Source organism: Rhipicephalus sanguineus, chromosome 5 (assembly GCF_013339695.2).
Source record: "Rhipicephalus sanguineus isolate Rsan-2018 chromosome 5, BIME_Rsan_1.4, whole genome shotgun sequence".
Taxonomy (NCBI): domain Eukaryota; kingdom Metazoa; phylum Arthropoda; class Arachnida; order Ixodida; family Ixodidae; genus Rhipicephalus; species Rhipicephalus sanguineus.
This window is the reverse complement of record NC_051180.1, coordinates 48954503-48979129: the sequence shown is the minus strand read 5'-3', so window position 1 is coordinate 48979129 and position 24627 is coordinate 48954503. Positions and strand designations below refer to the sequence as shown.

General features: G+C 45.9%; 1 protein-coding gene across 1 annotated transcript; it reads left to right on the top strand.

Moving 5' to 3' along the window:
- Positions 1-1150: 1150 nt before the first annotated feature.
- LOC119394648 (aminopeptidase N) lies at positions 1151-23538 on the top strand. The gene is made up of 22 exons (XM_049415929.1): positions 1151-1597; positions 2115-2387; positions 3219-3568; positions 5416-5571; positions 7224-7326; positions 10080-10200; positions 11986-12140; positions 12338-12451; positions 13166-13300; positions 14804-14869; positions 15221-15286; positions 15427-15593; positions 16635-16783; positions 17184-17314; positions 18632-18687; positions 19275-19422; positions 20058-20137; positions 20713-20829; positions 21363-21530; positions 21919-22068; positions 22584-22665; positions 23348-23538. Exons 1-22 carry the CDS (start codon positions 1151-1153, stop codon positions 23525-23527), a joined length of 3414 nt encoding a protein of 1137 aa, XP_049271886.1. The 3' UTR covers positions 23528-23538.
- The last annotated feature ends 1089 nt before the right edge of the window (positions 23539-24627 follow it).

The following is a 24627-nucleotide window of genomic DNA, read 5'->3' as shown; positions in this document are numbered from 1 at the left end:
TGAGCGAGCGAGCAAGAGTGAGGGAGTAAGTGAGCGAGCGAGACATCAAGAGTGAGTGAGTGAGTGAGTGAGTGAGTGAGTGAGTGAGTGAGTGATTGGATGACTGAATGAGTGAGAGCGAACGAGCGAGCAAGAGTGAGTGAGTGAGTGAGTGAGTGAGTGAGGGAGTAGGCGAGTGAGAGAGTGGGCGAGCGGGTGAGGGAGTGAACGAGTGAGCGAGCGAGCAAGAGTGAGGGAGTAAGTGAGCGAGCGAGACATCAAGAGTGAGTGAGTGAGTGAGTGAGTGAGTGAGCGAGCGAGCGAGTGAGTGAGTGAGTGAGTGAGTGAGTGAGTGAGTGAGTGAGTGAGTGAGTGAGTGAGTGAGTGAGAAAGTAAATGGGTGAGTTAGTGAGAGTGAGTGAGCGAACGATCAAGAGTGAATGAGTGAGCGAGTGGACGAGTGAGAATGAGCGAGCGAGCGAGCAAGAGTGAGTGAGTGCTGGTGGACGTTGGTGGACATAGGTCTCAGTAAAGTTAACACGTATACTTGGCTGAGATGACTCCAGAAATACGTCAAAAATGAGGAACCAATATCCTCGGCGTTGTTCTCCATCCACATTCCTTCTATATAACGGCTTGAACAACATTATTTACTCCACCACTGTTAAACATTTCAGAGTTTCTCTTTGCTGGTGAACCTATCGTTTTGGATGTCGATGGTGTTACGTGTTGACTCCTCGGCAGGGGCGGTGCTAGCGGGGGGCACGGGGGGCTGAAGCCCTTCCCCCATTTTCGCCTGCACCCCCCCCCGCTTTGTCCCCCAAAAACAAACATAGTCAAAACATAACGCATAAGTTCCTCGCCTCCCTGCCCCCTGAAGGGACTCGCTTGTCGTGGGTGTCCCCCCTCTCGTAAAAAAATCCTGGCGCCGCTCCTGCTCCTCGGTTTCGTTTAGAAATCGGACAATCATTGTGACAGAATATTGCGCGCTCTAAACTAAGGATTGCAGGGAGGGGCTTGGGGGGTGAGGGGGAGGCTTGTTACTTTGCTGCAACAGGCACGATCTTTATTAGATGGCTAGCAACACGAAACGGATGAGCGCAGGAATTGGAACGACAGAAAGTTGATCTAGTTTGTACGGATTAATGATTAAGGAAACGTAGGCGTGAACATGCGGATACAAGAGAAGACATCGAGACGACACAAACGTCCTTTGCTGATTGTGCTGATTGTGCTGATTCTGCTGTGTGGCTACGCAGCGATCATGTCCATGGCCACGGAAGATGGCTCTGCTGCCGGCGGCAGCTCGAGCAAGGCCGCAGGAGGCTCGTACCGACGTAGTGGTGGCGGCGGCTTCGAGGGCTCGTCAGCAGCCGCCTCTGGCGACAGCGCTGACACCAAGGCGCCGTTCTCGAGGAAGGGCGCCACGGTGGCGGCTATCGTGTGTGTGGCTGGCCTGATTGTCCTCTGGCTCCTCGTCATGGGCGGCTCCAAGAAGCCCACCGACCCGCCGCCGATGCACTCGCCTCCTCCGGCCATGATGCGCAAGCCATTCATGCCGCACATGACCGACAGGAAAGGAGCGGCGTTTCCCGCGCCTCCGCACAGGCTGCCCGAGGTGCGTTCTTATTTTAAGTGCGATAGTCAATGCGATTATAACGTCTTAAGGTATTGGACAGTCGAATAGGTGCAGAAATACACAGAAAAATATTTCGCGCAAAGAAAAAAAAAACTGACATAACTGAGCATGGCGGAGTAGTAGTCTAAATGGAGGTCGTTATTTTGATATTGTCAAGTTTGTGAACACACTGCTTGAAAAAAACATATATATAAATAAAGCACTCCTTTGGGCAGTTGGTACATGTTGAACGTACATGTTGAACGAAAACACAAGGAGGGGTTGGCGCAACACCGTGGCGGGCCACCCCGTCCTGTTGTGTTTTCCGTGCCTTCCGTGGGTGTTTTTTTTTTTTTGTACCGCCTATGCAGTGCAATGTTACCCAACCTTTGAAAAAATTTAAAGAACAACATATATTTTCACAAGCCGAGCTCTCTGGAGCAGCTACAAGTCCGAAGCTACAAAGCTTTGTGAATTTGAGCTCACATATCAAACACTTCTCGTCTTTACCTCGCAGCCGGCGAAGCCTCCCTCCGAGAATCTCGTACCGCCGTCCCTTGTGAAGCCTCCGCATCCGGCGGCGCGCTTGCCGAAAAGTCCCAAGCCGAACGACGAGCGCACCGTCCCACTCGTGTTCCCAGGGAGTCCGGCCGCAGCCACCGACGGTCCAAACTCACTCGCCGAGCGTCCCTATTCTCCCGACGACGACTACGTGCCTCCACCGCGTTCCGATTTTCCCGAGAAACTGCCGCTCTACGTAGTTCCCCTCCACTACGACCTAATGATCAAGGTTTGTCACAAGCGCTCGCCTCTGTGGCATTGACCCGTGGACCGCTTCTCCTACAGTGCCTCCTCCGCAGCCTCAACGACAGCGCAATGAAAACAGCGTATTGAATACAAACCTTCATCACAAAAATGAGGCATTAAGTCCTACTATTTTTAACATTGTCTAATGGAGGCCACAACCTAATGGAATCAACGGACAACGAAGCCAAGAGAGGCGTATGCGACATTGTTTGTAGTTTTTAACTTTAGTGTAGTAATTATGACATAAATGGAAGAAAAATTAAAGTGCATGACAAAACAACTTGCCGGCGGCAGGGACCGAACCTACAACCTTCGGATAACGTGGCCGATGCTCTATCAATTGAGCTACAATAACGGTCGTATTTCCCAGCCACTTCTTGGGTATTTCTGTGTTCGCAGTCCTGAGAGTGTTGGCCAGTGCCACCCGTAGCCACGACGTGAGTGTGGAACACTCTTTTTGGCAGCTGTCATAACGTAGCACCTGAACTTTTAACGAACTGGCAGCTGACCAATAAACCCTTGCATGCTCCCCGAAAGCATCAAGGGGTATTGTGAGGGCCACAGTCACTTAAAATAAATGCGACACGGCTGTCGTAGCAATTTTTGTGATGGTTGCATGGTCGCGCGCGGCCTGTATCCGTCTGTCTTGAAGATTTATTTTCATTCCCGTTGCAACCGGTTTCCCTTAGCATCCTTTTGCCATTGTGCTTGTTTAGGGACTTTGCTAGAGAATAACTAAGGCAGGACAGCACATTTTCCCTGTCGGCTATCTGAAATAACTTCGCCCTTCATTTCTCCTTTCTGTTTCGTCAAGATTGTAATGGATGCGAACCGAGATCAGAATTTCATGTTCGGCGACACCTACTACCTGGGCAAGACAATCGTGCTGCTGCGATGCGTCAAGCCCACGCAGACGGTGTACCTGCACGCAGCCGGTTTCACCATCAAAGAGCAGCAGACGACGCTCGTCCGAGAGGCCGACAAGACGTTCGTCGGCATCGGCAAGATGGCCATCAACGACGAGCTCGAGATGCTCAAGATCGAGACGGACTCGCCACTGGAACACAATGAGTCGTACTCGCTGTCCATTGAGTTTGCCGGCGCCATCCGGAACATACCACGCGGAATCTACAAGTCTTACTTCGTCAGCGACAACGAACGCATGTGAGTGGCGTGGTAACTGTGATACTCGATTCTTGTATTGTTTCTTAGCTCAACCGGGTACAGAGGGCATAATGGCAAAGACAGTATTTGGACATCAACTCAAGCTTGGTTGCGCAAGGCATCCTTAAAATAATAACTTAAACTGTGAAAATTCTCGTGTCAAAAACACGATATGATCATGATACATGCTCAAGGGGAAAGGAGAGGGGGACACTGGCGTAATGGTGTACCTGAAGTTCTTTAACGTCCACCTTAGTCTAAGTATACGGCCGCCATGGCTGGGTATTGAACCTGCGTCCTCGAGCCTGTAGCAGCGTACAACTTACCTGTTAAGCTACCGCGGCTGGTCAGGCATGCTTCTATAGATGCGCCTATCCCAAAGCCACTCAGCTCATATGGGATCTTGTAGCTTGTGTTGGTACGACTTAGGCGGAGGAACCTATGAAACTTTCTAATTATGCGCAACAACGAATAACGACCGAACATTACTGGGGGGGTAACTCATGGGTTCCGGACCTACATAATTATGTGCAGCAAATTGGTTCATAAGAAGGGAGTAAGCGAACGGGCATATTTCACAAAGGGCAACGGTAATAGGGGCTATCAAAAGGGGAGATTTACGGCTAAAACTTATGAACGGGTCCGCCGAGATAAATGTGTAACTCTGCGCAACTTAACGGCAGCATAGTTGGTCATACTGGTCACATAGCGTTACTGCCGCAAAATCACTCCGGCAATGCCCAAACGAGCTGATACGTTACGGACGGTGCCAATCAAAAACGCACATTTTGAAAATAGTGGCGACAATTATATCGCTTGTTTTATTAGGGGCGAAGCTCCTTAAGGCGGCACCCGTTCGTCCCTCGTAGTCGTAGTAGTCGTGGTGCGTAACCAGTCTTACGCTTTGACCTCCAAGGTGGTGCCGGTGGGAGATTTTTCCTGTGCGTTGTTGAACAATAAAAAATTCGCGGCGTGCGCGTTAACTAAAAGCCGAATTCTTCTGTCTCTCATTCCCCATTAGCAGCCATTGGCATGTTCCAGTAGGAAATGTTAGTAGAAGTAGAAGTGTAAGTGTTAGCTAAAAGCCGACTTCTTCTGTCTCTCATTCCCATTAGCAGCCATTGTTTACCTCCAAGGTAGTGCCTGGTGAGATTTCTCCTGTGCGTGATTAAAGAATAAAAATTTTGTTCAAAACGCCGTTGATTGATGAAATAAACCAACGAAAGACGCCAGATGTTTTCTAAAAGCAAAACGAAAGAACGCCAGATGTTTCTAAAGCAAAACGAAAAGACGCCAGCTGCTTAACGAAAGACGCCAGATGTTTTCTAAAGCAATGGTTTTCTAAACAATGAAAATTCACAGCGTACATGTAAAATTAAAGTGAGCTGCAAGTCGTCATAACTCGTCGAACCTTTAGTATAAACGCGCCCGATCTCACGTCGGTGATGATGTACTGGGCAGAATTCACGAAAGATTCACGGTTTACCGATGAACCTCCGCAGCTTCGCCCACTCATCATCATTCACTCCGTGGATATGCTGTGATTTTTTTTTCTCTGACCAAACTTCGCATTTTTCAGTATCGTGTACAATGAATTCACAAAGGTAATGCATTATGCTGCTAATTAAAAAACGCAAGATGACGCAAAAGTCAGAGACAGATGTGGTGACAGGTATATTATTCGGCCTGGCTTTCTTTCTTTAGGGTAGCCCAGTTTGAGAAACTAGGCATTCCTCTCATGTGAACCATCTGACGGCTCTAGCGTTGATAGTGTGATCTCACGGATTCCCTAATGCTTTTTTCGCCGGTGGCAAAGAAATCGCGCATCCGTTTTTTCTTCGGCGCAGCACGGTTGTGGCGACGCAGTTTTTGCCGACGTACGCTCGCTGGGTGTTCCCGTGCTTCGACGAGCCCTCGCTGCGGACCACCTTCGACCTGGTGGTGGTGCGGCCCAACCACTATCGCAGCTTCTCCAACATGCCGCTCTCGAAAAGCGAGGAGAGGTAACCGTGTGCAGGTGCATGCCGACCTCTGCACCAGTTATTTTCCGTAAAAAAAAAAATATATGTCTTGACTGTGTATAGCTCCTGGTTTATTTCGCTTTCTCTTGCCAATGTCGAGCTTGCAACACTGGGCCTTTCATGCCACCAAATCAAAACATCAAAGGTAGAATGAAATTTGGTGGAAATTCACTCTCACAAAAGAACTTTTGCGTAAACGATTACTGTAAAAACAAGGAGACATGGACCATGTCCCGTACTCACGAAAACGTCTCTCGCTGGAAATGTTTCTAAAAGAAAATACTAGCCAATCTGGATCATGTTCGTATTAATAGCAAAGGCGGGCGACCACTTGCAAAGGTTATTCTCATGAACGAAACGCTTTTTGAAACGTGCTCTAGCTGGGGCGCAGCCAGAATTTTTCCCCTTTTTTTTCTTTTTTTTTTGGGGGGGGAGGGGGGGGGCAGGGGGTTCAACTACTCTTTGTGCGTGTTCGTGCGTATGTGTGCGTGTATGTATACACACGCAAACCTGAAAATTTTCGTGGGGGGGGGGGGGGGACGGGAGGAGTTTGAACCCCGCCAACCCTGGCTATGCGTGCTGTAGGATCGCTCGCGATATATTTTTTTTTTTTTTCAATGCTATTCGTGTTCACGCTTTTCGAACATGTTCACTGGCTAGCGTGCGCTGCTCTCGCGTTATGAAAGGTATCTACAGTGTCATCCTGCCTGTGAACATTGGGCGATACACAAGCATAGAATTCGAGTGGAAGCCCAAGCGGCTGGTGGACAGCATTTCTGAGCGAATGTCTTCTGAATTATGCTTCAGCAGGCCCATTCACGTATGTTCCGTTTTTGTGAGAATATTCTTCATTAGTCAGCTGTCTGCGCTGCAACCTACGTTCGCTGCTGATACCTACCAGAGTCTGAATTTATGAAACCTTCGTAACTATCGGTCCACCTAATATTTTGTTTGTAAACAACCCCAGCTTGTCACTGGCCTGTTGGATTCTACAGGAATGTGTTCTGTGCCGCAATTAGCCGCAGCAGCTCTTACGTTACATCAAGGTGTAACATATAGTGTCACATAGGCCAATAGTGTAAGCAGATATGCTACTGGTAAATAGGGCTGGCAAATGAGAAACAGCTCTTACAAACGAAAACGTTCGTGAGTGTGTGGCCAGATTACAGATTCGGAAGAACGACTGTGACCAAATAGTGAGAGTGATCATACTATTAGCGCAGGCAGGTCGATCAACGACAGTTATTTCGCATGAGCGCTTAGTGAGGTTGCCCTCATAGAACGAATCGACGAAATAAGTTCTCGACATTAAAAAGTGCGACATTAAAAAGAACCTTTTTGCCACTGATCAGCTATCTTTTATGATAATATCTCGGTTATCACAAGTCCATGGCACCTGTTGTTGCGAACTAATAAACTGGGCACGTATTCACAAAAGCGTATTACGCTAAAAATTTTCGCAAGGGAATATTTCAGCCAATCGTGATGCCGGACATATCATTAGCGAAGACTGCTGACCAATCAGAAAACGCACGAAAGAGGAGTTATGTGAATGCGGCCCCTGGAAAATTACATTACAAATACGCGCCTGCGTCTAGGATTGCCTTCACTGTTTGCGTTTATTTTGCCTTCAGGTCCCGGGATTTCGTGGCCGACTACTTTGATAGAACACCTCCAATGGCGACCCACAACTTGGGTTTCGTTATTGGGCAGTACGTGACAGCAGGAAATGGAATGGTGAGCGCTAAATCTTTTTGTACAATTTATGCACGTAAGGCGTGAATAGAACGTATTTACGACAGTATCGTTTTTAATTGCGCGATAAGCTAATAGGAAGAATCAGAAATTTCCTCAAGTCTGTCTTTAGTGTACGCTTACGTATTGATACGCATGACAGCTTTTGAACAACATGTGCTCATATTCATTTGATTTGGTGTTAGAAAAAAGGTTGCAGCAGCTCTCTAAACCACATCTGCACAATATGCAGGGTGTCCCAGCTATCACGCAGCACGATTTAAAAAATGAGGAACGGCGTTACGCGAATCAAACCTACAGCATATTGTTCCTAGTACACTAGAGTAGCCACTGCTATTTTTTTCGTTAATAAGGTTTAATTAATTACTCATAATTATATTTCTAACTCGACATGTACTCGCCAAATTGTCAAAATGTCAATGAGGCGTATGTAGGCATGTTCAAATGGCATCTAACTGCGCTACTTTCAACAACGTGCTAATTGCGCGCTCATTTTTTCCGGCTGATAAAGAAAGCCCGCTAAATATGAAAAATAACACGTGACTACGCTCCCACCCGCAAAGGAAACCAGCGCCCTCAAATAAGCTTACTGCAAACAACCGTTTTGCCTGTTGCCTGTTGCGAAAGACAGCGTTCCGCATTTTGGCAAGGGTACAGGTCGGGCGCCAGCGATGTGCGTGCAATTTCGCTGGAATTCAATCCGTTCGATAGTACGCCGCAATCATCCATATCTCACGGCCGACTGTTCTCATTGATAACGCGGCAGGTGTTCCGATTACGGCCCGACTCTGTAAAACCAAGCGGTGCGTTTCTAGCCCGGGAAGTGCTAGATAGGGCGATACGTTTTTTTTTTCTTTCTGCATTTTTTCCTTGATACTGTCTGCCTCATAGGGAGCCTGTTTGAGGGCGCTGGTTCCCGACGCGCGCAACACTCTAGTCACGTGTCACTTTTCATATTTCGCGGGCTTTCTTGATCAGGCGGAAAAAATGAGCGCGCAATTAGCACGTTGTTGAAAGTAGCGCAAATAGATGCCATTTGAACATGCCTACATACGCCTCATTGACATTTTGACAATTAGGCGAGTACTTGTAGAGTTAGAAATATAATTATGACTAATTAAACCTCATTAACGAAAAAAATAGCAGTGGCTACTCTAGTGTGCTAGGAACAATATGCTGTAGGTTTGATTCGTGTAACGCCGTTCCTCTTTTTTTAAATCGTGCTGCGTGATAGCTGGGACACCCGTATATTGCATTGCGATAATGATCACGCAAGGAGAAACTTATTCAGAAAATTTGCAAGAGAAAGCACTCCAACACATCTTACTAGTGTAACAATACGCAATCATCGCTTCTCGCTGTCAGTTCAAAACGCATGTTTTCTGCTGCTCGCATCATGCTTGAGGTACGATGCTTCATTTTAGAGGTACGAAAAAAAAATATATGGCACTTGAAGTAGAGGGAAATTGCATTGCGATAATGATCACGCAAGGAGAAACTTATTCAGAAAATTTGCAAGAGAAAGCACTCCAACACATCTTACTAGTGTAACAATACGCAATCATCGCTTCTCGCTGTCTGTTCAAAACGCATGTTTTCTGCTGCTCGCATCATGCTTGAGGTACGATGCTTCATTTTAGAGGTACGAAAAAAAAAATATATGGCACTTCAAGTAGAGGGAAATGTTTCTTACATTATCAAGCAATGCACTCATTTTGCAATATTTATGGCTGTTACTTTTACGAAATTTAGAATCTTTATAGACACCACTGGGGTGGCAAGCACAATTTTGAGCTCTCTAGCAAGGTATGCGAAAACTAGTTTCCTGAACTGCAGTGCGATCAAACCACCATCAAAATTGATGCAGCAGGGCAGCACATCTTTGAACGTCAGTCAACGAACTATTTAGTCTTATTTAGATCTGTATTGAGCATATGTCGTTTAATGAACTTTTTCTTTAGGTTTTACTACAAATTTAGGACTTTTAACATCTCGAGTGGAATTACTACCGTCGCGAGCTTTTCCACGCACGTGTTCGGTTTCCGACCTCTATTATATATGGTGTTATCGCTTAAATTAAGAGCCATGGATGTGCCACGAGTGCGTCTTCAAATATGGCGCGGACTAGGTTAGGCGAATTATTATTTTTTTTGCGCACGCACAGTAGAGCTATGCGCTTTATGTATATATCTGCGTTTTTCTCATTAAAAACCTTAGTTAAAGTCAGCGCTGGTTGTCGTCACTACTTTCTTTGTGCGTCGTCTCGTCTCGGTTTTTCTTTCTTTTTTTTTTGCGCTGTTGTTTGCGATGGATTCATGCCAACCATGGCCCAGCTAACGACAGTTCTGTGAATTGGAACATTCTTCTTGAAATCAGCATATGAATACTTTAATGGTGAATTCTATGTAAGGAAGGGATATTGACAATCACCTGTTTGTAGCACTAAGCCACCAGGAATTTCATAGGGATTTTTCAGAAGTTAACCTTCTTAGTTGCCGAAAATTCGTCATTGTGGCTTAGTGCTACAAACATGTAGTTGTCAATTTCCCCTTCTTAGCCCTTCCGCCATCTTGCGGGATTCCGCAGAACTGATTTGCTGAATTTTATGTAACTTCGCTATTTCTCAAGTGAGGCTTCAGTTCTCTTAGTAGCGCAGCATGCGCACTATGATGGTACAAGGGGTAACGACGGAACGGTTCGCATTCTGGTGACGTATACGGTTCTGCTTTCCACAGATCAAGGTGCACGGGACCCCGCAGCAGGTGCGCGACGCAGACTATGCTCTCCAGGTGGCGCCCAAGATACTACAGTACTGTCAGGAAACCTTCAGCCTCAACTATCCCATCCCCAAACTCGGTAGGCACGAGCAGTCAGCGAACCTATGCAACGGTCTCGAGAGATTAAGTATTGGCAGCTATGCGGCGGCGGGTTCGGACGAACATATATTCTCTTGATGTAGGATTACATAGCGAGTTCGCCTGTTTGTGAACGTAGCAGTTCAGGTTTTCTTCGCGGAAACGTTAAAGTGGTTATGCAAGAAAAGAAAACTGTCATACACTTAAGAGCATGTCAATTTGGGCTTAAAAGTGCAAGCCCAAATTTGTTTCTCAAATGGCTTCGCATCTGCACAAATTTTTCTAGTCCGCCAATCAAACACAGGGCCAACGCTGCCGGGGCGGTAATTCTGCCATCTGAGCAAACAGTAAGCTAATTTGAACTAACCAACAAGTTAGCCTTCTAGCTTCACCCTACTTTTACGTATATGGTAGTTTACCATAAATTGTGGTTTATAAAGCATCCGATTTCGCAATAAAGGGGACGCACTGAAACTACTTCAGACTATCCAAGAATGTAATCTAGAAAAAGGAAAGAGATCGCTGAAAGGAGGAAACTACAATGAGCGAGCAAGAACTGCTTCAGGTGCAGAAGCAACGTTTCGACAAGGAGATATATCTTCCTTTGTCAAGGCTCTGGCAAAGGCGGGCGCCCTAGTAAAAACTTCGCTCCAGGCTTCTCAGTCATTCGTACAGTTTCGATCAATCATTACTGCATCACAATCATGAGCTTTTAAGGGACACTAAAATGAAATAATAAATCAGTTTGGACTGATAAATTATGCTCTAAGGCTCAATTGTCGTTAATTTCACCATCATAGGCTCATTAACAGAAGAGAAAATCAAGGTCGAAGTTTCATTTCTAAACTTCGCGCCGAAATATGAGCAACTGGCATCACGGATTTCAAAACGTTTCGTATATGTATTTCGGCTACACTGGCTCAGCGAAGATATTTGAAATGGTTTTGAGACGCAAAACACCAATGGTTATAAAATTTTTGGGAAGAAGAGGGAACTTTATTTCAGGAAAGAGGGTAAAGGGGAATTCAAGAGCTAATTCGGTGGTGCCCCTATATGTCCAGGGCTCCACTGGCTTCTGCCACCCGGCGGTAGTAGCGCGAATTGCGTTTCCTGGTCTGAGCTGGCGAGATGAGCCTCCCACCGCTACTTTTTAAGGTCTATGCTATGGTTTAGAAATTCATCCAAACCTACTGGTTCACACCCCCATCAGATGTGGAAAGCGTTGGCCTGCCGCCGTACCACGGACAGACGTCTTGGCACAGCGTATGGGATGGATTCTATGCAATCGCGATAGATTTGTATGCACGTTCACTTGTATCTTTTTAAGGCCTGTGGCATTCCTCGCTATCTAAGAATTTGTGAGGGGCGCCATATCTCTGTCGTGTGCCCCACTCGTGAGCGAGAATATCTTTCGGCTTTGTTAACTGAGGCTCGTTAGAAAGGGGCAGGCGCTCTGAAACTTGGTATGCTAAGCTTGGCCCCCTCAGCGGATAATTTACTTCATATTTACCGATTAAAAACTACATAGGTACAAGTACTCATTGTCGAAATCTATGACGTCATGGCGATTAGTGCGGGAACGTCAAGGTGGCGTCGCCACCCGCACACCTTTTCTGCGCGTTTTATCGCTTACAAAGCGTCTTCTCGCGGAAGGCGTGGTGATTTCGGTATTGTGAAAGAGTAATTTACTAATACGAAACAAAATCGTTTTTCTCCTAAGTATCTTTTTAAGTAAGCGCTACCAGACACATTCGCCTTTGTGGTTGCAAGCGCCGTTTTCTTGCAGACTTCGTGGCCGCCCCGATTCTGCCTGCGCCGGCCATGGACCAGTGGGGTCTCATCACCTTCCAGGACGTCTACCTGACCTTCCGCAGCGACGATACACCTTTTCAGATGAAGGTCGATTCACTACGGGTTATCGCCAACAAGATTGCGCAGCAGGTAATGAGCGCATATTCGCGGAGCACATTGTCCTCGTTATTTTAAACCACCCTCCAACTCACTGGCGGGCGTGGATGGCGGACGAGCGCGTTTAGGGTCTTCATTTGACCTTTATTATAGTTCTCTCTCTCTCTCTCTCTCTGCCTTACCAAGCGATATTCAGTACTTACATCACTTTCGGTATTCGCCCTTGGCAGTGGATGGGCAACCTGGTCACCATGGCCTGGTGGGACGACATGTGGCTCAAGGAGGGCATCTCTCGCTACATCACCTATACTGCAGCTAACAGGGCGGACCCCCAGACGGACGTGGTAGGCAACAATAACGTTAGGGCTTCCAGCTGCACCTCGTCAAGACCGGCAACACATTAGCGCTTGCACACTTAGCTCATTTGGACTCCGTCTAATACAACTACAATTGATTCGATACTGCTGATGCAAGTTACATGACTTGCCCACCAGACTGATATTTACTTATTTGTTTTTATTTATTTCTACATACTACAGCCCATCATGGGCTATGGCAGGAGTGGCGACATCACATGTCAGTTGCAGGCAGAAAATCGGTTATTGGCAAAGCGCGAACAGTTCCGAGCAATGTATTACAATTTTCAATTGTTGAAGGAAAGTAGCTATATTTGTGCAAATCAGTTCTAGATCTAAGTGACAAAAGATTAAGATTGTGCGAGCTACGAGTACAAGGGGGTTGAGCAAACGTATGAATGAATGAATTGAACCTTTATTTCGCAGAAGAGGAAGGCTCTCGGCCGCAGTTCGGGAGGCAGTAAACTCCGATACTGAAGTCGTTAGATCATTACTTGGAAAAGTGGTTCATGATTCCTTTAAACTCAATCGGGGCGGGGAGAAAAAAAATGTGGGGTGCTTGGTTTTGCTTCGCCCTGGGTTAAAGGAAGGGAACCTGTAAAAAATGTTACAAAAGGACGATGAAAGTAAAGAAATGTACGCAGCATATGTTCAAGGAGTTGAGGTCACTCTTACATTGTTTACAACGCGAATCGTACGCAGGGCTTTACAGTACTGGAGTCCGACGCTCACCTTGCCATGGAGGCGGATGGGTTCAACTCGTCCGCGGCAGTGTCCAGGCCTCTGAACACACCTGCAGACATTCGGAGGCACATCAATGTCGTCACATTATCTAAGGTGAATGTCCTGTGTCCCTGCTGCTCTATATCCACACTCACCATACATTAAGAGATCTGATAATCGTTCTGCTCATGTAACCGACGGTATACATTAAGAAGAAATCGAGTATTTGAGGAGTATTCCTGCCACACAAATACAATCGCCATCTACCTCGCGTACCTACCTTGCGATATCACCGCGGTCCCGGCACTTCCCGGTCACTATCGGCGTGCTATAGCCTTCCTGATAGGAAAGTGGCGAGAGCCAGGTTTTGAAGAAAGAAAACGCGAGAGAACCAAATGACGATTATAGTTGTGTGGCAGAATTACTCAATTTTTGCTTAGAGTGTAATATTGTGCTAGACCGTACGGAGCTACACAAAGTAACCTTGCTGACGATCTGCGCATGTGTTCGAAATCCTGCAGTGCGACACGTTCGTCTAGCCGGCTTAGACTGCGCTATCGGCAGTCTTTTACAACTAATTATACTCTTACGTTTTTTTTTTAAGGCGCACTCTCTCTGTAGCGAACGTTTCCTTAATTAGCGAAGTGTCTTGGTCCACTGTGCGCTATTTTTGTATAAGCATGAATGTCTCGCCTTTTTCTGCCGTGTTATAGCTCAACTATTGCGAGGCCGTTGCGGTTGCTTGTTGCTAACCTGACTTTCTTTCCCGAGTATTTCTCCTGAATTGGTATGATATTCCTGAACTGATATATGCCATTCCTAAAGGCCATTTTATTTTGGAAACATTTTCCAGGAAGACCGCGCGGTTTTATTATCGTATTGCAGCAAGCCATAGCACTAATTGAAACTAATAGACAGGAAAGCCAAGCAAAGTGTAGGGGAAGTTCTTTGTAGTAATTATGATGTAAATATGAAGAAAGTAAAATGGACGAATAGATGACTGAAGTCATCCTTTCGTCCACTTTTCATCCACTTTACTTTCTTCATATTTACATCATATAATTACTACAAAAGAAATTCCCCTATGCTTTCCTTGGCTTTCCTGTCTGTTATTTCTAATTAATATTGTGCCTAACAAAGAACAATGAGCCCTTAAAACGCCCCTTTTTTCGTTCAGCAAGCCATAGCGTCACTTTTAACGATGGCATATAAAGTGTCTCGCAAAAAAGAAAAAAGAAAAAAAGCGCGCCTGATATCAAGTAAATCGAATGAGGTCACTGGGTGCTCTTTTTGCTTGTTTACATCGTGTAATTTAACGACATCTATTGATAGAATATGCTGAACTAACTACCACGTTGGCGCACAAGCCTCAACAATATTTCTTAAGACCGTCAACGAAAGCATGTTGAAGCGCTTCCTCGAAGTCGTCTCATTATCAATATTCATGTCAATATTTAATGATAGCCTAACATTTGTTTTGACTGGCGTCGATAAGCTATGTACGAACGAGTTTCCAAGTAGGCTATAAACCACAAGGGCTGCAAGAATAAGAAAGACGATAATTGTTTATAGACAGAGCATATTAGTAAGAAGTACCATATCTCTGTCATTCCTTAGGGCGGAGCTCTTGTCCGCATGATGGCGCATATGGTTCCGAGCAACTTGTTCCGGCTGGCTTTGACGGTAAGAAAGCGTGAAACTACTTTTGTCTGCTGCTCTAGAACGTACGTGCTGTCATTCCGATAGTAAAGAACAAATGTTATCAACATTCTTCAATTGCACTTGACAAGCATTTGTTTAGAGGAAATTATATGCTAGTTTACGAGCCCCTACTTTGATTGTCAGCTGTTCGACGCTGTCATTTTTTATTATTATTGTAATTGTGCTGCACGGGATAACAATGAATCGTTCGTTTCATAGTGAGATATATTTGAAAACGCGCAGACAGTGTCTGTACATTTGCATATGCAAAACAGTCTCTTCTGTACGTTGAGACTTCATTTAATCACCCCGCCTCGACCAATTGCCTTGCAGGAGCTGTTCAAAAAGTACAGCTACCAGTCCATTCATCCTCAGCATTTATACAAGGAAATACACACAGTGAGTGTGAAATAATGTACGCCATTGTTAACGGCTTTTTTTTTTTTTTCTGTCAGTATCAACAGTAGCGTGAAACGCGCGTAAGATTTTACTTAAGAAAACACTCCCTGCCGGATTCTTTCCTTCCGACATGTTGACAGGCTCAGAAGGCCATGTACGACCGGGTGACGGTGAACTTGACCACCGTGATGCGCGAGTGGACGTACAACCCAGGCTTTCCTGTGGTGTTCGTGAACCGCTCCTACGAGACGAACACTTTCTCGCTCTACCAGAAGCGCTTCATCTTCGGCAGCGGACCCGTCGAAAAGCAAGTGCTTCCTCTCTGAACGTCCATCACTACCAGATGCTCAAAGCAACGACAGAACGATGCGTTAAAATCAGTTAGGCTTTGTAGACCACTTCTTCAAAACCATATCTGTGGGTCCATCTACATGGCAGAAAAGGCTGTACATCAGCCATAGAGATGACCACTTTCTCAAAGTACTGCAGAAGGCATAGCGCGAAAAACGAGCACAGGACAAGGGTCAAGAAAGGACAAGCGTTTGTCCTGTCTTGACCTTGTCTTGTGTTCTTGCCAACACATCCAAGCCTTCTCCCTTCTGAATTTTTTTATACTCTGCTCCCTCTCCCCCCCCCCCCGCCCCCCAAGGCCAGTGATATCAATACGTACAATTTTGCAGTTTTACGTTGTTAAAATTTGGAAACAGTGGTGGTATAAACGCAGTGTCTAACACAGTGTCCCGGTTTGTCGTTCACCCACCGTCTCATGTTGCATGGTCATGCAGTGGTCAATACTGGCCTAAAACAAGGGTAACAATGCTCAAAACCAGTGCAAAATAAACAAGGTCTAAAATAATATAAACTGCAGAAATAACCAAAGATTAATCGCAATAATTTACCTAAAATCGCGAAAAACGCTTCTCAAACATGCGGCTGATACCCGTGCCCCGCAAGAGAGTGCCACCGCCTCGTCAAGCACACAATCGCCGAGGCTACCGACGCAGTGGCAAGCGCCAAGGGAATCGCTGGGTTGCCCGTCCTACGCACTTTCGAGTTTCACGGTAGTGGAGCAGGATTTAGAACTATATATACACCAAGGCCTACACGAGAACGGCATTTTTTTTTTTCGAAGGAACCAAGCAATACAGCGGCCAGTCACATGCTAGGTTACTTCGTTTAGGGGTTCACGTTTCAGTTCCTATTTCACATTTTCGACCGAATTAAAGGAGCATAGGAGTATGCGAAAACGAAGAGATCAGATAGGAAAACGTATGACAAATGTTTAAAGCTTAATTTTCTCTGCAGTCGCACCAGTGCTCAGGTAACAGGGGGGGAAAGCTCATGAAAGTCGTTTCACGTTCACTTTAATTCACTTTAAAATATTTCCGTTCAATACCTTCGACAGCACCATATGGCACATCCCAATCTCGATCGTCACAGAGGACAAGCCGGACTTCACAGCGACAGCCCCAAAACATTGGTTCAATACCAGGACCTGTGAGTGATTTTTGTCTTTGCATATGATTGTTCATGCAGCGATATGTACTCATCTTTAGACAAGCGCTGCTCAGGTAGCAATGTCAGCGGGGGCATTAGTTTTGCCCATGTTGTCCGATGTAAGCCCAATATAGTCCGGTGCTGAGCGTATAACTTCCTGGGCTGATTCAACCCTTTGCTACTGAGGAGAACGCCCCCTCTATCTGCTAGTCTTATTGTTATGGTTAAAGAATCAGAGTTGAAAAAGCCTATAAATGCAAGTTTATAGCGTATTGAGCTTAAGCATCCTCTACACGTTTGATAAGCTAGTCATCAGTCAATAAAGAAACGCCGAAGCTGAAAGTCGCATTATTGCACCATTTTTGTTATGTCGCGCTGATGTATTGTTGCTCGTCCGCAGCCCAGCTTTTTGGAGCGCCGAGCAAGAATCATTGGCTGCTGCTCAACGCTCAGGAGACCTACTACTACAAGGTCAACTACGACAGGACCAACTGGTTGTTGCTCGTCGGTCAGCTGGAGACTGACCACAAGGTGAGTGTCCTCGGGTTTTAGTGCTCACCAGCCACTGGCATGAGCTCATCGCGTTTCTTGTTGTCTGGCGTCCGTAGCACTATTTTGCCTCCTAATTACAGGCTACAAACGATTCAAATTTCGATTTTCGCACCCACGTTTCATAACTACCAAAATGTGAAAGAGGCAATGTTAAATTGTTTAAAGACCAGATGCAACAAAAGATTCTGGGACACGTAAAAGGCCACGTAAAAGCTAGTCGACAGTTGACATCTGTACTGGCGCTGCCCCAAGTGCTTAATCGAAACAAACGAAAGAAGACAATTCAAGGGCTCGTTTCTCTTTGTTAGACACAACCTTAAAAAGGCCCTGGAACACTTTTCCAAGTAACCATCGAATGGCTTCATTAAATTGCCTCACGAAAAGATCGCCGCAAAATTTTTTTTTAGAATGCGTCTATTACGAGCGCAGTTACAGAGATTTGTCGCACGCTGTAATTGCTCTCTCTCTCTCTCTCTCGTCCCGACGAGCGCGCTGGAAGCTAAGCAGGGAGGGATGGCACGGGTTAAAGAAGCTACGTCACGCGCGCGTCATGACCTTGAGCACTTTTTTGTATCTCCTTCAAATGCGCGTCTTAACTATGATAGCGAGCGCGCGCGCTGGCACGGGGCAGCCTCGGTAACTATAAGCAGCTGACGACGCTCAAATCGGCCAATGGCCGTAAATTTGGGTACATGGCGCGGTCATTTGGGCATATCACATCATTTGTAGAAAGAACAAGGAACGATTTCTAGCTGACTTTGAAAATTAATTGTAAATTAATTTACAAAGTCTCGACTACCAACCGGCAGCGTTTTGTGACCATGCTGAAAAAGTGTTGCAGGGCCCCTTTAATAAAACCAACAGAGAATGGGAACCAAGGAACGTATAATTAAGGGACGTTACTTGTAGTCTTTTAGCTGTATTGTAGTAATTATCATATAACTGTGAAGAAATTAGTGGACGAAAAGACAACTTGTCGTCGGCAGGGACCGAACCTGGAACCTTCGGATTACGCGCCCGAAGCTTTACCAAGTGAAACAAAGAAGTTTTCTCATGGGGGCGCGGTTTTATGTAAGAATTGTTACGTTTAACTGAAGTTGCTCATTTTGTATTTATTGTTCTGCGAAGATCTCAGAATTGTCCGTCACTGGCGCATATCACCTTTAAACACGAGACAGTTCTGTTGTAGCTCGCTTAAAGGTCGATATATGTATCTCATACATGTGTTTCGTTAAGTCACGTGCTTTAGCTACGAGTGTATTGAGTGTGCATTGCTTCTGCTGTCCCGTCTCTCAGGTAATTCACGAGTTCAACCGGGCTCAGCTCATCGACGATGCCCTCGACCTTGCCCGGTAGGTCCTCATAATCATTATTTATGTTTCCGCTTTCGAAACTCAGTCGTTTCACTCAACAGTTGTTAACGTTGGCTCACCAAAGGCTCTTACGTCTAGAACTTTTCGCAAGAGCCAATTTCATCTGTAATCCCGACGCTGAACATGTCGTCCAGCGTAAGGTTGTCGACCATCATAGAGTGTTTACGAAGGAATAGCATCGTGAATTCGGCACCTTGTCATTCAGTCAAAGCAGATCTATATATAGACGCTTTTACTTTCGACACATATGGGCGCTGCCACCTTGGGCTGTCAAATGAATGTTTTCTTATTTCTGTAAGTCGTGACGCGAGATCAACAATATCATGAATGAAAGAACGTCCCAAGCCAACTGTTTTCATGCCTATGCGTTTACCGTAGCACTGTTAGATTAGTTGTTAATGATACATAACGGCAGAGTTAACCGCCCAATATGGTGGCACCGAAACCGATCCGTAGAATAGCTTATAGAAAGCACGGCGGCAGGGACCTCGCGAACGCGCCCTCTACTATACGTACAACCGCTGCCGTAAAACAAGTGCTATAAGAGCAACGGCGTGCGCCTGCAGAGGCGGCCAGCTGCAGTACGACGTGGCGTTCGACGTTCTCGAGTACCTGCCCAAGGAGCGTCATCACGTGCCCTGGAACGCGGCGCTCACAAACTTCCAGAAGCTGGACCCGGTGCTTAGGCACACCAAGATCTACAAAAAATGGAAGGTTTGTTTTTTTCTCGTACCCCGCACTGTCAATGCGTGCACGTGCCCAAACGTACTCGTTGTCAAAGCGCCCATGCATTCGTTTGAAAACGCGTCGCTACATAAATCATGGGCATTTCCACTATCATCATCAACAACCCCACAACCACCACCACCGACGACGACGACGACGACGACAACAACTACAACAACAACAACAACAACAACAACAACAACAATAATAATAATAATAATAATAATAATAATAATAATAATAATAATAATAATAATAATCTCGGCTTGAAAACATGAACATAACATTTTGCAGTGACAAGTCGGAACTTTTCCACGTTGCTGATGTTGTCCACCGTCCTATGCCACCCATTTTCTCTCGCGTATTTTACTTGCAAACCAACGTAACACGGTTGCAGCATATGTGACCAGAAGTTAGTATGTGGTAATTAGATAGTGAAACCCTTCTTTTTTTCTTTAGGTCTGTAAATGACACGTACACCACATTTGACACTCTGCTATTTGACTCAGGCTGGCGAAAAACTACGAAGAAGTATTTCTTATATCCCACATCCCGTAAACTTTTCGACCCTTGCCGCATGTTACGGTCCTGTTCTTATTCAGTGTTTCATTCTCCTTTTTCAGAGGTTCGTGAACCACCTACTCTCGAACCAGTACGAACGCCTTATGTCCGAGGAGAGCAAGGACGAATCGATGCAGATATCGTAAGTCTAAAGTGAGCACCTGTGTTTACCATCAGGCGAGGGATAGGCAAAACTTGTCTTCTCAAAGGGGGCCGCCACTGTGGTCTACAGTGGTTACGGTGCACGACTGCTGACCCGAAGGTCGCGGGATGGAATCCCGGCCCCAGAGACCGCATTTTCATGGAGGCGAAATGCTAGAGGCCCGTGTACTTAGATTTTGGGTGCTCGTTGAACAGCAGGTTGCCAAAATTTCCGGAGCCCTTTTTTATGCCGTTTCTCATAATCATATCGTGGTTTTGAGACGTAATTCCCCAACAATGATTATGTGTTCTTAAACGGATGCAATATTTACACAGTATTTGTCGCTTGTCTAATAGTATTGTGACCGTTAGGTTGTCGCGATAAAAAAAATACGGCATTTCCCGTTCATTACTACGCAGTCGTTGCAGTCTGATCAAAGAAAATCAAATTAGAATGGAACAATGCATGTCGTTTTCGTATTTCTCACAAAATATTTCTCATATTTTGTGAGAAATATTATTTATTTAATGTTCTTGAAGTAAGAATTTGCGTACAATGCGTCCTCTTCACTCCAGAATACTGCGAAGCTCTGTCCTGACGCTCAGCTGCGACTACGAGCATAATCCGTGTGTCTCGTTCTGTCGGAGGATGTTCAACAACCTCAAGACCAACTATGACGCCGCTTATCACATGTACGTATACATTCGTAACCACCAGTCAATTTGATCGATCGACTAATCTATCTATCTATCTATCTATCTATCTATCTATCTATCTATCTATCTATCTATCTATCTATCTATCTATCTATCTATCTATCTATCTATCTATCTATCTATCTATCTATCTATCTATCTATCTATCTATCTATCTATCTATCTATCTATCTATCTATCTATCTATCTATCTATGACCGCATGTAACGCGTTATTTCACGTAGTGGCTCACATTACCCGTGGTAATAGAGCTGACCACGGCACCACCTGTTATAGACTTCCTCAAAGCAACACCCTCTTTTATAGGCGTTCGTGAACACAATGACACTACAATTTTTTTTTCCAAAAGCGCGCGTTAGGATAACAGGAACTACCTTTTGCCCATTAGGATCACCACTATCCCTCAATATCGTAACCCTCGCCTGCACGCAGAATGTGCGCACGATGTCGTCGCAGTCCTGACCAAGGATTCTGCGCCACCGAACCGACGTTCTCTCATTAATGCGCAGGGTGCCGCACTCGTACCGTCCCATCGTGTTCTGCCAGGCCATCAAGCATGGAAACGAAGAGGATTTCAACTTCCTTTGGAAGCACTACGAGTTGTCGGCCAACACCCAGGAGCGCGTGGTGCTGCTCAAGGCGCTGTCCTGTACCACCGACCTTAAGCTCCTGGAGAGGTTGGACAATCAGTGCTGAATGAATGAATGAATGAGAAGTGTGAAGATCGAAGTTCCCATGAAGAGTTCGCCGCCGTTGTTCTATATTACAAATCATTTGCCGTCACTTGCTGTATAGGCCATAACTACATGGAACGTATTTCGTATGTCTTTCTGCGGCAAAGTCAAACTCCTTGCGGTTACTACACTGTGATCGCGGGCGAAATTCATTCTACGAGTTACAGAATAACTGCGCGTTATACTGCCGCCAACTATTGAAAATCCACATACTGGCACTATATTAACGCACATATGGCACAAAAACGATGGAAGTGATTTTCTCGTGATTGCCAGCTTACCGACGTGCTTGCGCTGTGTTACAGTTAGCTTATTTCTTTTTTCATCACAGACTGCTGCTACAGTTGGTGAACAAGAATTCAGGCGTGGAGACAACGCAGAAGGCGGCGAACCTGCTCAACGCTATCTCGAGCACAAGCATATCGGGAAGCAAGAGCGTTATCCGTTTCGTGACCGATCACCAGGACACCATGTTCAACCGGTATGATGGCGCAACTGGGCTCCGGGAAAAACGTGATGACTGGGCATGATTTGGTTTTGGAACAGTTGTTTCTTGAGGGGAAGGACAAGATAGGGGCATTATGTAAGGGCGCATGCGATGAAAATTCACCCTGATGAAAAGTCAGTCTTCGAGCATGTTCTTCGAGCATGGGTACATCAAGTCTTCATAGAAGTGTAAGTTGTAAATAGGTTCCATGAGACAACATGTAAGACATAATGGAGAGTGTAAAACAGCGCAAGAACCTTGTATTAGCGCTATTTTACACCTTCCACCAAGAATTAATTCCAACTAGCCCAGTTCACATCCTATTCCTATGGGTAGCACTTCTTATTCATATATTTTTGTCTACTTGCGTTGAAACAAATCGGCTTAAATGTCAAGACTTGGTTTCTGGACATGTACGGCCAGGAATATTTCGTTGTGCTTTGTTGTTGGCGATGTCTCATTGAGCTCCAGTTTCCACGCTGACCTTTCAACACGCCACCGCTTCGCAGGTTCGGCACGCTCCAAGGCCTTTTCGATTCCATCCTGCAGACGGTCGTGGACAACATCCGACATGAAAGCGAGCTCGAAAAGGTTGGTTAAGAGACGTTTGAGCCATTCCTGCTCAACGCTTCAAGATAACTCGATACTGTTACGCTGGGATTTTCTCTAGAAGGAGATATGGTGATTTGGCGACACAATTAGGTGACGTCACGGAGGCCACATTGGTGCCCTTTGCGCTGCATCTACAGCGCCGTTAGGCTCTAGCGCAGCTTTAAATAAGTCGAGGATAAAAGCATTGAGATAACCCGCATATCTATATCATGCGTACTCGCTCAGAGGTACATGGTTTGACCGCTGGCACGAATGTCGTTTATCAATTCGTACATAAAAAACACCATGACTAAAATATGCCAGATGGGGCACTGTTCTCCCGTTAATAAACATGTAATTGACCTGTACGTCTTCTGAACTGAGTATGCAGATGTACAGTTGTGGTCAAAAGTTCCCAGGCCACGCTGCCATAGGAACACATGGGATAGTGGCCCGGGAACTTTTGACCCCTCGTGTACGTTAATTTTTATCATAGAGCCAAGTTCCATCAGAATGAATGCTTTTTTTTTACTTTCTTTTCGACTAATTACTCTATCACATACACTTCTGCTTAGACTGATCACACGCTTCTAGCACGTATCATGCGCACTTGTATCGTTGGTGGAAGTGTAGATGATCGGCAAACGAGAGGGGATGTGAAAGCAAAGCTTTGTTCACGCAGCTTCGCGAAATCTACGAGCGTACCCGAGACGTACTACCCAGTGAAGAGGAGAAGGTGCTGCGCATGATCCAGAACGCGCGCGAGCACATCCGCTGGACTACGTACTATTATCGAGACGTCGAGTCGTGGCTCGACAAGCGTTTCGTCCTCGACCACCGGGAAAGGGAGCACTTGAAATAAATTGACACACACGACGTTAAGTATGCTTTATTAAGGCTTCCCAAGCAACGCTTAGCAGGGCTGCTGCTCTTGACAGGCAGCGCCATCTCTGGCAGAAAAAAAATCACAGCATATCCACGGAGTGAATGATGATGAGTGGGCGAAGCTGCGGAGGTTCATCGGTAAACCGTGAATCTTCCGTGAATTCTGCCCAGTACATCAGCACCGACGTGAGATCGGGCGCGTATACTAAAGGTTCGATGAGTTATGACGACTTGCAGCTCACTTTAATTTTACATGTACGCTGTGAAATTTCATTGTTTAGAAAACCATTGCTTTAGAAAACATCTGGCGTCTTTCGTTAAGCAGCTGGCGTCTTTTCGTTTTGCTTTAGAAACATCTGGCGTTCTTTCGTTTTAGTAGTAGTAGTACAAACTTTATTGAACTGAAGGGAATTAGGGCGAAGGTGGGTGGGTCCCCTAGTCCAGGGCCCCACTGGCCTTTGCGGCTCGCTGGGCCTGATCGAGTAGAGCTACTTGGCTCTCCCGATCATTGCTCGCAAGCCAGACCTCCCACTGCCTCTCGAATGGGTTTCTCCCCAATAAGGGCGAATTGATTTCGGGTGGCCTGAGCGTACACGTCCACGTTATGTGGGTGAGAGATGGCCGCTCCCTGCACCAAGGACATGTGTCCGGGTACTGCGTTGGGTGGATTTTGTTGAGAATTAACAGATTGGGGTACGTGTTAGTTTGTAACCGGCGCCAGTCCCTGGCCTGCCCGATATCGAGTTTGGGGTGTGGTGGGCTGAATTTTTGCCTTTCTTTCCTTTGTGCCTCCAGGATGTCGCGTGGGGGGACTGTAGGTTCGTCGAGAGTCTCGATCGGTGCCCGGACTCTGATTCCGCGAGCTATACCGTCTGCCCTCTCGTTACCCTCTAGCCCCGCATGTGCAGGACACCAAATGATAGCGTGATATTGTTGCATGTGTGTTCCTAAGATTTTCGCAGTAATTTTTGATACAGCTCCGGTCGTGTATTGACGACATGCTGACTGCGAGTCCGAGATGACTAGGGCGTCTTGCGTCTTGTATTCGGCATCTCGTATGGCCAATGCTATTGCTGT